The 13,662-nt window shown below is 43.1% G+C and overlaps 1 protein-coding gene across 1 annotated transcript; it reads right to left on the reverse strand.

The window, feature by feature from the left end:
* Positions 1–583: 583 nt before the first annotated feature.
* Positions 584–8,762, reverse strand: ODAPH (odontogenesis associated phosphoprotein). Its single transcript, XM_047854800.1, has 2 exons — positions 8,696–8,762; positions 584–978 (listed from the first exon to the last, which is right to left on the reverse strand). The coding sequence occupies exons 1-2, from the start codon at positions 8,760–8,762 to the stop codon at positions 584–586; spliced, it is 462 nt and encodes a 153-aa protein (XP_047710756.1).
* Positions 8,763–13,662: the final 4,900 nt, after the last annotated feature.

Here is a 13,662-nt window from a genome sequence, read left to right on the forward strand (position 1 = left end):
TTAATTGGACTTATTGTGATTTTTTGCAATATATACAAATATGGAATCATTACATTGTACATCTGAAACTAATATAATGTCATGTCAATTACACCTTGGTAAAAGATAAATGAATAAGTAGCCACTATCTACACCATGGCCAAACAGAGAATAGAATAAGAATAACATTAAACTTTCAGTTTTCTATAATTTCCTTTACAGTTCACTTTGTAAATGCGCTTCGCTCTGTAAATTTTCCAGTGAGTAAAAAGGGTGTCATTAATGTCTTCATTTGGTTTATATCGATTTGTTTAAATGCTTTCACTTTAATTTAGAAGAGAGAGCTGATTCTCCTGGCATTGCAGTCTGTACAGGAATTCTTGGAACCACCCATTTTAGGATTTTATTTGCATGAATATCCTGAGATCTTAAAAAGTTGGGGATAAGGGTAATGTAGTTATCGCTCCTATCTGGCAAACATGAATATCCTGTAAGCCGATATCTTCCCTGCAGACATTAAGAACGATTTCTAGTCTGTGGTGTTTAAGATACTTCATGTTCAACTCCAATCACTTTAGTTGGGAAAAAGAAAGCAGGAATGTTTTTAATCTCTTTTCGGAGGTATTGGCCTCTTTTGCATCAGCATGTTTGGGGCTTCTCTTTTCTCTCTGCTTTCTTCAGAGGAGCTTCCTCTCCACAGTTTTCTTCTGGGGAAGTATCTGTAATGAGGAGTGAGGCGACTGTGTGGCCAAAAGAACGGACGAAACTGAAAACGACGATTGCACTTCCGAGGAAGGAAAGGTCTGTTTGGAAACCTAATGTGGACTCTAGGCCCTTGTGGAAAAAAATGAAAGGGACACTTGGGTGTCCTTGGGACGAGCTGAATCCTTGTCACCGGGTTCCTTATGGTGGGTGGAGGGGTGAGTGTAAAGATCTCGCAGTCTGTAGGGCCTCCATCATCTTGTGAGCCTCTAAGAGGGGTGGCTACTGCTTTTTGTCCTGCGGGGAGAAAGGTGCAAGTCAGCAAAAAGGCCTGATAACAGAAGCAGAAGGGAGATACTTTAGATGGCAGCAGGGCAGAAAGATTGGGAGAGAGAAATAGAGAAGTCTCAAAACAAGTTTGAAAAAACTGCCAAGGTCCAACAGAATGAAACATGAACACAACTCATGACCCAGCAGTCCTACTCTGAGGAATTTATCCAAGAGAAATGAATGCATATGTCTTCAAAAGACTACTTCACGAATGTTCATAGCAGCCTTGTTCATATTCATATTATTATTTTTTAAGTAGGCTCCATGCCCGACACGGGGCTTGAAGTCAGGACTTTGGGATCGAGAGTCAGATGCTCTTCCCATTGAGGCATTCGGCTGCCCACCCCCACCCTTCTTAAGCCTTATTCATAATAGCTCTTAAGCTTGGAAACAGTACAAGTGTCCATCAATAGGAGAAAGGTTAAACAAACTGTGTATATACAATGAAAAGGGGGCAACAAATATAGGAAGACTTACTAATATGACAACATAGAGGCATCCCACAGATATATTGAGCAAAAGGAGTTAGACACAAAAGAGTCCATACTGTAAGATTCCACTTATATAAAGTTCAAGAACAAGGAAAACCCATCTATGGTCACAAAAAATTCTTAAGTAATTAATTTAGGGTTAGGGTAGGTGTTATTTTGTGGAAAAAGAATTATTTTTCTTTATTTTTATTATTTTTTAAGGTAGGATTCTTTAGATCTTGTTTCAGGTGGTTGTTATGTGGTTATGGAGACACACACACACACACATTTATATTTACACATACATATACGTACACACATGTTTATATACATACAGACATACATATATGTGTATATGTAAAATGTGATTAGTCTGTACCTCTAAGATTTGTATATTTTATTGTTCATAAGTTATAACCAAATAATGAAAATTCAGGGGCGCCTGGGTGGCTCAGTTGGTTAAGCAGCCAACCTCGGCTCAGGTCATGATCTCACAGTCTGTGAGTTCAAGCCCCACATCAGGCTCTGTGCTGATGGCTCGGAGCCTGGAGCCTGTTTCGGATTCTGTGTCTCCCTCTCTCTGACCCTCCCCCATTCATGCTCTGTCTCTCTCTGTCTCAAAAATAAATAAACACTAAAAAAAATTAAAAAATAAAAGAGAATTCAGTGGAGGAAAAGAATTAATGTTAAGAAAATAAGAATAACTGCCCCTCCCTGTGAAGGCTATTCATCCAAGGGGTCTGCTTCACTTCCCCTAGCACTGAAATCATTCTCTAAAGGGGAAGTGGGGGGGTGGGGGTGGGCATCTACACACAGGAGGGGAGCAAGTACTAAAAACCAGGATGAAATTAGTTTCTGAAGAAATTTGGGTCAAGCTCAAGTATCAAGGTCTTCTCTATAGAGAACACTCTTCTCTGTATCATCCAATGGAATTGGCTATGAAAAAGTAAGCCCTTCAGAAAATGATTCTTTCACGTTCTTACAAACTTACCAACACAGGCCTGGAAGAGGATGCTATATGTAAATGATGGAAAAACAAATTCCCCACAGAAAGTTGAAAGTACTGAGGCACTTGAAAGAACTGCATTCCCCTCACCTTTAGAACAACTGAATTCAGATTTCTTGGTTGTGTAGGACATACCTATTTCCTGCTTGTGTTTATAGCCCCTTCTGGAGATTCTGCTTTACCCACAACCCCTGGAAAGGTCAGTCCTACTATCTTTGACTATGGCTGATTGGCCTGCTGATAGACACTCACCTCATTCATTGGTTGGTCAGTGACCAATCAGATTCTCATTTAAGGATTTCAACAAAGAGACACAGTGGAAGATGTTAGTGGAAGGTGTAGGGCAGGGACTGGAGTGTTAGGTTTTGTTTGGCCAGTTGAATGATGAGTAAGCAGAGAAGCCAGTCTTTCCATAGATGCCATAAAATGGTAAGGCCTTTCAGAGAAAGAGAGACAAGCGACCATGTGGTAACAGAGTGGTGGTAAGAGTAGCCTTGGTTCTTGACTCTTTAGGGCTGATCCCTCTGAAGCCTGGCTGTGCACAAGGGTCTTAGAAATATCCTTATAATAATCACTCCACCTACTCTTAAAAAAATTTTTTTTAATGTTTATTTTTGAGAGAGAGAGGCAAAGCATGAGCAGGGGAGGGGCAGAGGGAGAGGGAGACACAGAATGTGAAGCAGGCTCCAGGCTCTGAGCTGTCAGCACAGAGCCCGACCTGGGACTCAAACTCACCAGGTGTGAGATCATAACCTGAGCTGAAGTCAACCGACTGAGCCACCCAGGTGCCTCCTTTTTAAAATTTATTTATTTTGAGAGAGAGGGAGGCAGAGCGTGTGTGTGTGTGTGTGTGTGTGTGTGTGTGTGCGCGTGCTTGTGGGAGGGGCAGAGAGGGAAAGAGAGAGAGAGAGATTCCTAAGCAGAGCTTGATCTCATGATGGTTAGCTCATGACCTGAGCCAAAAATCAAGAGGCAATGCTCAACCAACTGAGCCACTGAGGTGCCCCTACTTTATTCTCTTCTTAAGCTGGCTTGAGTGGGTGTCTGTTCCTGAACTGTTGTAACATGAAAGCTTTCTGCAGAGAATCCAGTCAGTGTGGAGAAGCTAGCTTTCTTCTTTCTTCTCCTTCTCCATCTCTTTCTCCTCCTTGTTCTTCTCCTTCTCCTTCTTCTCCTCCCCCTCCTCTTCCTCCCCTCCTCCTCTTCTCCCTCCTCCTCCTCCTCCTCCTCCTCCTTCCTTCTTCCTTCTTCCTTCTTTCTTCTTTAAAGATTTATTTTAGGGGCACCTGGGTGGCTCAGTTGGTTAAGCCCCTGACTTCAGCTCAGCTCATGATCTCACAGTTCATGGGCTTGAGCCCTGCATCAGGCTCTGTGCTGACAGCTCAGAGCCTGGAGCCTGCTTCAGATTCTGTGTCTCCCTCTCACTCTCCCCTTGCTCTGCTTGAGCTCTGTCTCTATCTCAAAAATAAAGATAAAAATTTTTTTTAAATAATATTTATTTTATTTTTGAGAGAGAGAGAGAGAGAGAGAGAGAGAGAGAATGCATGCATGTGAGCCAGGGAGAAGGACAGAGGGAGAGAGAGACAGAATCTTAAGCATGACCCTGGGATCATGACCTGAGCTGAAATCAAGAGTCAGACACTCAATCAACTGAGCCACCCAGGCACCAGAAACTAACTTTCTTCTTAAATTCCATCTTGACATTTTGTTATTAGATCAGACTTAGCTAGGCCTGAGCTCTGCCTCTCAGTACACTGTATTCCAGCCATTAACAACAAATCAACCACCTACCCCTGTGCTCATCTCATTTCTCAAACCTGAGGCTATTCAACCAAATCTTCCTGCTGACTCTGGGGTGTTAGAGCCTGCTAGGTAGCTTTTCTCTGATTCTGGGATGTCCAGCAGTGTTCACTGCTCTCTCCCGGGGATTTCCAAGAGCTCTATATCAAGATACAAGCTTGTCCTAGTAACCAGCCCAAGAATGTGGGCAGGACCACGTAAAACCATATTCTTCCAGAAAACTAGACACATGATGACTATTGCAGGGCACTGGTTGACTAGCACAAGGGCTCTAAAATGTGGGAACCATAGGGATTGATTGGGGAAACTGTACAGGTTAAGGCCACACATTTGGGTGAGGACATTGATGCCATTCATGGTCTCCAACTTTGGCTGAGTTAACACTGCTCACCAATTCTTTTGTTTCTCCTTGTTCTGCTCCATTCCCACTGGATTCTGAATCTTTGACACTCTTCTCAAAGCCCCTTCAAAATTCTCATTCTTTGTCATTCATTTGAAGAATTTTCTTCAAAAGTCTCTTTACCTTTGTAAGTAGACTACTTAGCTGCATATTTCAGAAAGAAAACTTCAGTGATCTGCCATGAACTTCTTTGGTTCTTATCTCTCTCACTTCAGAGAGATATCTACACAGTCATCTACATGTGCCCCCTATGGCCCCCCATATTTAATCTACTGGAACCTGACTGTGATTTCTCTACTCAAGAAAACCTACTTTGGCAAAAGTCATTACCGGTCCCGGGCTTTTAACAAACTGGTTCCAGATACCCAAGCACCATTTCCTGTCCTCTTTGCCTGGCTTACTCCTACGCATATTTCATGCCTCATTTCCTCAGTGAGGTCTTTCCTACCCTGAGGCTGGCTTAAAGCCCTTGGCGCTATGCTTCCAGACCACTCTGGGAGTCCACTTTCAGAATACTCATCAGTCATGTGATTACTATTCAGTGGTTGTATTTCTCCACTGGAACATCCACATGACCACCCTGTAGACCACATCTCCTTAGCCCTGCCACAGTGCCTGCAGTGGAATTGAATTGATTGAGAGAAATCTCTGTTTCTATAATTGCCAAAGTTACCATCTCCCCACCTCTCAGAGATGATGCGATCATTATAAATAGATGGTTTTCAATATTTAACACACAGACATGCCCCCAAAGGCACTGAATGTCAAAGATGAGAGCCCTTCTGTGACGTTAATCAGACCAAAGTAGGTCAAATATTTGAATACAGATTGAGAGGTGCCTGGGTGGCTCGGTCGGTTAAGCGTCTGAGGTTTAGACTCAGGTCATGATCTCACAGTTCTTGGGTTCGAGTCCCACATGGGGCTCTGTGCTGATAGCACAGAGCCTGCTTGGGATACTCTGTCTCCCTCTCTCTTTGTCCCTCCCCCACTCTCTCTCTCTCTAAAAAATAAATTAATAAACATTATAAAAATAAATATAGATTAAAAACATAAGACAGAAGACGATAGTGTTTAAAGCATAGACTCTAGAACCAGGATCGCTGAACTCTGCCACTTAATAACTGTATGACCATTGACAGGTTCCTTAACTTTTCTGAGTCTCCTTTTCCTTATTTGTAAAATGGAAAAAAAAATACTACCTACCTCATTGGCTTGTTGCATTGTCTGAATTAAGACACGTAAAGTGTCCAGAACATGTCTGATACGCAATATGCACTTAGTAGGTATTAGCTACTGTTATTATTAATCTTGAATGTCATGGAAGAAAGATTCTATCAGCACAAAGTACCATTTTCTTGGGCCCATCTGGTTCCACTTTAGGTATAAAATATGTGTGCTACTGATAGGACTAAAGGGTACAGATGCTATTAGAACGGGACCTTGATGAAAACAGAGATTCTATTGGTCATGGCTCTGTCCTTAGCACCTACAATATACCTGGCTTAGAGGGGGGTCCAGTACATAGTCAATAAATTGAATGAATGGTCAGGCAGATGTTGAGGGTTTTTCTCTGTAGATTTTGTGAAGCTCATGAGTATTTAATTTCAGTCCCAGAAAATTTGCAATAACTTACATTTAAAATTAGACTGTAATAAAAAATCAAGCCAAAGTATCACTTGAAGTTTGGATATCAATTTTGAGCAGGTTTATTATAGTCTAGACATGAAATTCATAGCATATCAACAACTAGTACTTTTTTTTTTTTTAAAGTAAGGATGAGAAGTCCCTTTTCTTTAAAAAAAGAAAAAAACCCCAACAGAACAATTACCTGTAGTCTGTGGTTATTTGGGCAGACGATAGCTGGTTTGTAATGAACTGTACTGATTTTTAAGAGAAGTAAACTCATACATAATGTTTAAGTACGCAGTTCTCCCCTTATAAGGCCCATGGAGTCATAGAAAATTCTCATATGCTTTCAGAGTTGAACCAGAAAGGAATATAAGTTCTGTGATGAATTTACTCACAATAACTGCAACTCAGCTCATTTTGTAGACTCACAGAATGACTGGCTCTTTTGGTCAAATCTCTAAGCCTACAGGGAAAGAATTTGGAGCCCAGAAAGTGCCACAAAGGCCTCTTTCAATCCTGTGCTATAAAGCCAGTCATTTCCACTGTGTGCAGTTACTGTGTTAGGTGTTATGGCAAACTCAGAGATAATAAAGACACGGGCCTGCACTTGGCAAGTGCTACAAATACATGGATCTGTACTACAGAGCAGAAAGAGGCACGTGTCACGGGTGATGTACAAATTGCTATAATTCCGAGATGTCAGAGAGAGAGATAGCAATTTTTAAATTATGTGTTTCTTTTGTTTTAAGTTTATTTTTGAGAGAGAGAGAGAGAGAGCGCACGCACATGCATGCCAGCAGGGGAGGGGGAAAGAGAGAAAGACAGAGAGACAGAATCCCAAGCAGGTTCTGCGCTGTCCGCACAGAACCCGACATGGGGCTCGACCTCATGAACCATGAGATCATGACCTGAGCTGAAACCAAGAGTAGAACACTTAACCTATTGAGCCACCCCAGCGCCCCTTTCAATTATGTACCTTAAAAAAAATCTTTGCGGAGCAATCCTGTAGCTACATTTAAATGTCATCAGGTGAAGCAGAATTGCAATAAACAGGTGAGGGCAGGGTGAATTTGGACACCCACACACGACCAGACACGGCACAGATAGGCGAGTGACAAGCTGGAACCAGGGCTACATGGATAGAGCGAAGCTACATTTGAAGGAGTTTCGATGCCAGCCTGAGGGACAGTGGGGAAGCATGAGCCAAATTCAGAAGTCGTATCTCACATTTTAATTGGTGTTTTTTCAGATGTGGATACACCTATGACCTCATTATAACTTGTTCAGCTATGTATTTACAAAGTTTCCAGAAGAGTGGTTCACTTACTGGAAAGAAGATGTCAGGTAGGTGGCTGGTTGTGTTTTACGATGCCTCTTTTAGATGTCACATTCAGCAGGTGGTGCTTGGGGGTCTGGTTTTGGGAATGGGGCAGGTGTCATTTGTAATATCTCCTCCCCTTCTGATTGCCAGAGTTCATGCAGAGGTTGGGCAAAGTGACCTCTGGTGGTCTCGCCCCCAGCCTCTGGGTCTCTGCCCCTCTCCTCTGTATGTGAGCTTTGGGGGAGGGGAGATGACTAGGGTCTGGCTGAGCCCCTGCAGAGACCCCAGGGTAGTTGGTTTGATCCTGGGTCTCACCTCCCTGAACAGTATCTGGTGCTGGAACGAAGGTGACTTGTGAAAGAAACAACAGTAGACCCAGATCCCCCAGCATCTCTTTCTCTCCTTTCCCTTTCTCCCTTCTTCCCTAGCCTCTTCTCTCTTTCCTCCAGGGGTGTGCAAACCAATTTTAAAGCTCAGGTCACCCGGGAAACCTTGTGATGGGGGAAAGGAAAGAGAATAGGAGCAGTGGAGAAGCAGAATGTAATATAATCCAAGAGAAAGCTATGTTCGCTTCGGTAGCCCCAAGACGCAGCTGCCTAGATGTGATTAATTAAAGCAACTAACAAACAGAGATTAAACAGCCACCATGTGCAAATTACTATGCTGCTGGGGATAGCAAGAGGTGGACCCTGCCGTAATTCAGGGTGGAAACTGTTAGCTTTACAATAATAACAACTGGTATTGGATAGTGTTTTGAGCTGGAAGAGCTTTTCTTGCAAGATAGCTCATTTTGTCCTTATAACCCCCATAATAATTATTAATACTGTCACCTCACATATGAGGAGACTGGTGTGAGAAAGGTTAAGTATGTCTGAAGTCACATAGTTAGGGCTGAGATGAGGACTAAGGTCTTCAGATGACAAAATTTAGCTTCTTTCTCCTCAACCACACAGGCTGATGGAAGCTGACAAAATTATGTCTGGTTCATGGATACATATAGTTGTCTTTTCACACAACTTATTAATTAGGGACCCACAGAATAAGAGCCAAAGCCTTACCTTCTGCCACGGTTACCACCACCCAGCAGACCAATAGCCGGCAGGCGAAGCGGAGTTGGTGAGCCATGGCTTTCCACCCTGAGCAGTCACTGCCCTGAGCCCAAGTTGCTTTAAAGGGGAGCCGGTGAGTCACCGGCAGCCTGATTCAGGTAATTTGCATTTGCTCAGTGGACCACAGGAATCAGGGCCTGCGGTATGAGGGTAAGAAATCGGCAAGGAAATACCAGACAGTGTTTATCAACCAGAAGTTTCTTGGAATGACAGCCAAACGGCATTCATCTATCCTTTGGAGTCAGATTGTGGGCAACCACGCCCTCACTACCCTTTTAATTCCCTCCAATCTTCTCTGCCCGTAGTGCCCTCTCTTGTTCTACGGGTCTCCCTGGGCAAGAGAAAGAATCTGTTTAGGGAATACTCAACAGTGCTTCCCTCTGTGTGGTTGACTTACTTTAAAAAGCCAAGCAGGATGGGGAGGGTGTTGTCCAAAGTCTTCCTGACCCAGGTAGTTTGAAGAGGCTGTTCACAGGCCTTGGGTCAGAGATTACGGCTTTTTCTTTTCTCTGCTTTTGTCCAGGAGCCAAAGGCAGCAGCGTCACAAAACTATCTTCTCTAGTAGCCATCACGGTCGCTGTCCACACAAACATGGCTATTTTTTTTTTTAATTTAATGTTTATTTGTTTTGTGTGAGAGAGAGAAACAGCGTGAGCAGGGGAGGGGCAGAGAGAGAGGGAGACACAGAATGTGAAGCAGGCTCCAGGCTCTGAGCTGTCAGCACAGAGCCTGACGCCGGGCTCAAACTCACAAACCGTGAGATCATGACCTGAGCCAAAGTCGGACGCTTAACTGACTGAGCCACCCAGGTGCCCTCAAACGTGGCCATTTGGTAGATGAACTCAGTGAGTTGTGTTTCCAGGGCTCCTTCTGATTCATCATATTGTCCCTGTGATGGACATGGTGTGCGTGGTTTGTTTCCTGAGAGAATTCGGTTTGTCTAGGAGAGATGGGAGGGGATGGCCACCATGAGAAAGAGCATGGATCTTGAATTGGGAAAACTGGCTTCAATCTTGATACCTTCTCTTCCTGTCTAGGTGAATCCCTGAGACTCGGAGGCATCTCTTGTGTAAAATGGGCCTTGTCGTATTTCCCTCAGAGTGGTGATGGATATAGAAGAGGTAACTGACCTGAAGCCCCAACCACAAGGCCTGGCCCATGAAAGGGACTGGTTAGGGTTGTCAGTGAATTATAATGACTCCAGTTCTTAACTTGTTCTCTTAGGAGCTAATAGTTGTCTGCTCATTCAGTCACTTCACAGGCCTCCACTTTGAGAACATTTTCCTGGGCATTGCAGAAAGAACAAAACAGAACACAGTCCCTGGCTTCCAAGGGCTAACAATCTATCGGGGGAGACCATGCAAGCTGAGGACCAAACTGAGGAAGAATGCAAATACTCACAAACTAGAAAATGGCAGATTCCACAGGCCTGATGAGGATCCTAGGCAAAATTCTAGGGCAGATGATTAAATGGACGATTTGTCAGCAGTTTGGAAAGGAAGCAGGGATCATGGAGAACAAGGCATTACCCACTGACTGGGCAGCTCTCTGTTGGTCATGTATCATGTGCCACACACTGGTCTAGGTGCTGGGACTAAAACTTAGGGTTCTGCTCTCATGGAGCTTATGGTCGTGCAAGGACATTAAATACTAAGAATAACAATAAAGGGTCTTGAGTATCAAGAGAGAGGAGTACTGGAGGCAGAGAAATCTGTAATTTTTAAATTTAAATTTTTTTTTTCAACGTTTATTTATTTTTGGGACAGAGAGAGACAGAGTATGAACGGGGGAGGGGCAGAGAGAGAGGGAGACACAGGATCGGAAACAGGCTCCAGGCTCTGAGCCATCAGCCCAGAGCCCGACGCGGGGCTCGAACTCACGGACCGCGAGATCGTGACCTGGCTGAAGTCGGACGCTTAACCGACTGCGCCACCCAGGCGCCCCGAGAAATCTGTAATTTTATGTCACTGGGTGAGGTATTACATATACTGATGAGGGACTGAAGCAGAAAAATGTTCACCTTTAGCCCAGAAGGCTGACTGACAGCCTGCATTGTTCCGATAAGGATCAAATACGTGCCCTTTGCTACACTCTTAAAGGGTCTCATGACTGCTTGTAAATCTCACTGATAGTTAATATCGAGCTGAAGGATAAGCACCAGAGAAATCTTGTGAAAGTAGTTTTACGTGTAGAAATTTGAAGAAGACGTTTATGATCTAATACTCCCTGCACGTCCCCTCCCCCTTGAGCACTAAGCAGCAGAAAGTGTAGCACTTTCGGCCCATGGGTCCTATCCCCGTGCTGTAATAAGTACCTTTCTGGCTCTTTCCATAATTTGGCTATTGTTGAAAGCGATGAGAAAGAATAAAATCCTGCTATTTGCAGCAACGTGGATGGAACTGGAGGGTATCATGCTAAGTGAAATAAGTCAGTCAGAAAAAGACAGATACCATATGTTTTCACTCATATGTGTATCCTGAGAAACTTAACAGTAGACCAGGGGGGAGGGGGAGGGGGGAAAAAGAGTTACAGAGAGGAAGGGAGGCAAACCATAAGAGACTCTTAAATACTGAGAACAAACTGAGGGTTGATGGGGGGTGGGGGAGGGGAAGTGGGTGATGGGCATTGAGGAGGGCACCTGCTGGGATGAGCACTGGGTGTTGTATGGAAGCCAATTTGACAATAAGTTATATTAAAAATCAATTAAGTAAATAATAAACATAAATAAATAAAAGTACCTTTTTACACCAAAAACAGCTCAAGAAATCTTTCTTGACCATTCAGTTGCGGCCCCACATGATATATTACTTTGCCCCCTGCATTGAAAACACATTACCATGCCAATAAAATTCGATCCATGTAATCTCTAACTACTGCCCAATGTTCCTCTTTGTGGATTTACTGAAAATTATTGAAGCAAACTTTTAGTTGATGGAAGTTTGTATCATTTTTTCTGATCCTCTTTCTTTTCTCTATTGGATTTCTGACAAGCCTTCAGTTTAAATGCTGATGAAATAAATAACAAAAGCCAAATGGCATAATTGTTTTTTTCTGTTTGCATCTATTGTCCTGAAATTTATAAAATAAAGGAATGAAGCTTCCAAAGGAGGAAAACGATTTTTTCAAGTATGTAACAAACAAAACTTTGCTCTGTTGATGATATAAAACAAAATGAAAGAGACGGGGTGTGAGAGAAGAAGCCAAAATGTAAATTTGTCTATCAGACAATCAACTGGTGTCTCAGGTAGTGCTCTACACTATAGATTACTCTTCCTTTTGGATGGGTTTCCTGCCCACCAGGAACACCCTGTGGAGAGGTTGACATAAGCTTTCGACTCCGCCCCTCTCTCTTCGAGAAGACATTCATTCTGAATGCACGGAACCTAACCACCAGACCCCAAATTTCTTTTATTATTTTTCTGGGAGACTCAAAAAATACTCATGCAAATGGGGCTAAGCTCCCCGCATAGGTCTGCCCTGGGGGTAGCGGATCAGATTCCCTGATGTTCCTTTGAAAGTGTAAACCCGTGTGTAGAGGAAACAGGCAAAGAAGTGGAATGGTACCTGCTAGCGCCGGTGGCAAAAACGACTAAAAACCAAAAAAACTCGGGATGTATAAGGTGAAAATATTCTGAGACAGTAACCTGCAAGGGAAGCTGCACATGATGATGTTGATAAGGAAACTGAAGATCAACTGAAAGCAAACATGGGAAGTGAGCATTATCTGTCCTTAGAGCCTCCATGCCAGTGGGCTCGGCATGCGGGGCTGGCACTTCCTTTTCACCTTGTAGGCTTTATCTCACATAGTCATCATGTCCAAGTTTGTGACAGCTATTGTCTTTTCAATCCCCTCTCATTCTAAGATCAAGAAAATGTTCTTAAAAAGAAACTCTAATTATATCACTTTCTAAGGATCCTTTGATGATACTCCATTGCCTAAAAAACAAAACCCAAATTCCTTAGGTGAATATTCAAAATTGTATTACTGATCTGTTTTGATCAATGGTTTTATTCCATCTCCCATCAATCTCTAGCTTAGATCCCAACCCCAGGCATAGTTCTCTGCTTCTAACTCTCAACTTTGTCTTGCTTTTCCAAGGAAGGAAGGAATGCAAATATCTGTATGGGGTCAGTGGTTCTCAACCGGAGGGGATTTTGCTCCCCCCCTCTCCCAGAGGACATCTGGCAATGTTTAGAGACGTTTTTGTTGTCACAGTCCCCCACAGCGAAGTCATCTCTGGCCCCAAATGCCAATAGTGCTGCTGTTAAAAAAAATAACGTTTAGAGCAACCTCGTGTGAAGTGTGTTGATCATTTCTTTGAGCCTTTAGGAATTTGCTAAAAGGAGGAACAAGTTTCAGGATAAAGGGAACACTAGAATGGAAACATAGATGTACTAAGAGGAAGACTTTTTTGTCTCCACTGGGTGATCAAATCAGTTGCAAAGTCAGTCGCACTCCTGCCAAGCTGCAAAGCGAATTTTCTCCCTTAGGTCAAAGCGAATTGGAGAACTAGAAATGAGTATATTCACAAGAAGCCAGGTAACACCTTCTGCTTGATACAACTAAAATGGGTCATCCTAAAACACAGGTAGCTGAAGTAGGGTTGAAAGGTATGGGCTCTGCCTTTCCTCACCAGTTTAATTTTTCAAGCTTTTCTGCACCCAATACTAAAATAGACATGCTTTAATGGAGACCTAGGAGGATGGGGCAAGCCTCCAGTCCTGTTGCTTAAAGACTAAAACTACCGGGTCAGGAGGCCACATTAAGGCCCTAACCAGATCTCTGATAGTGGCAACAGCAGACAGATAAAAAGGAACAGAATTTTTAAAAATCTCATTGAATTCTTATTTGACAGAAAATTCTACCTTACTTCTTCATTGGTGATGTATGGAGTTACTGTCTTGCCATATCTTAT

This window comes from Prionailurus viverrinus, chromosome B1, assembly GCF_022837055.1.
Source record: "Prionailurus viverrinus isolate Anna chromosome B1, UM_Priviv_1.0, whole genome shotgun sequence".
Taxonomy (NCBI): Eukaryota; Metazoa; Chordata; class Mammalia; order Carnivora; family Felidae; genus Prionailurus; species Prionailurus viverrinus.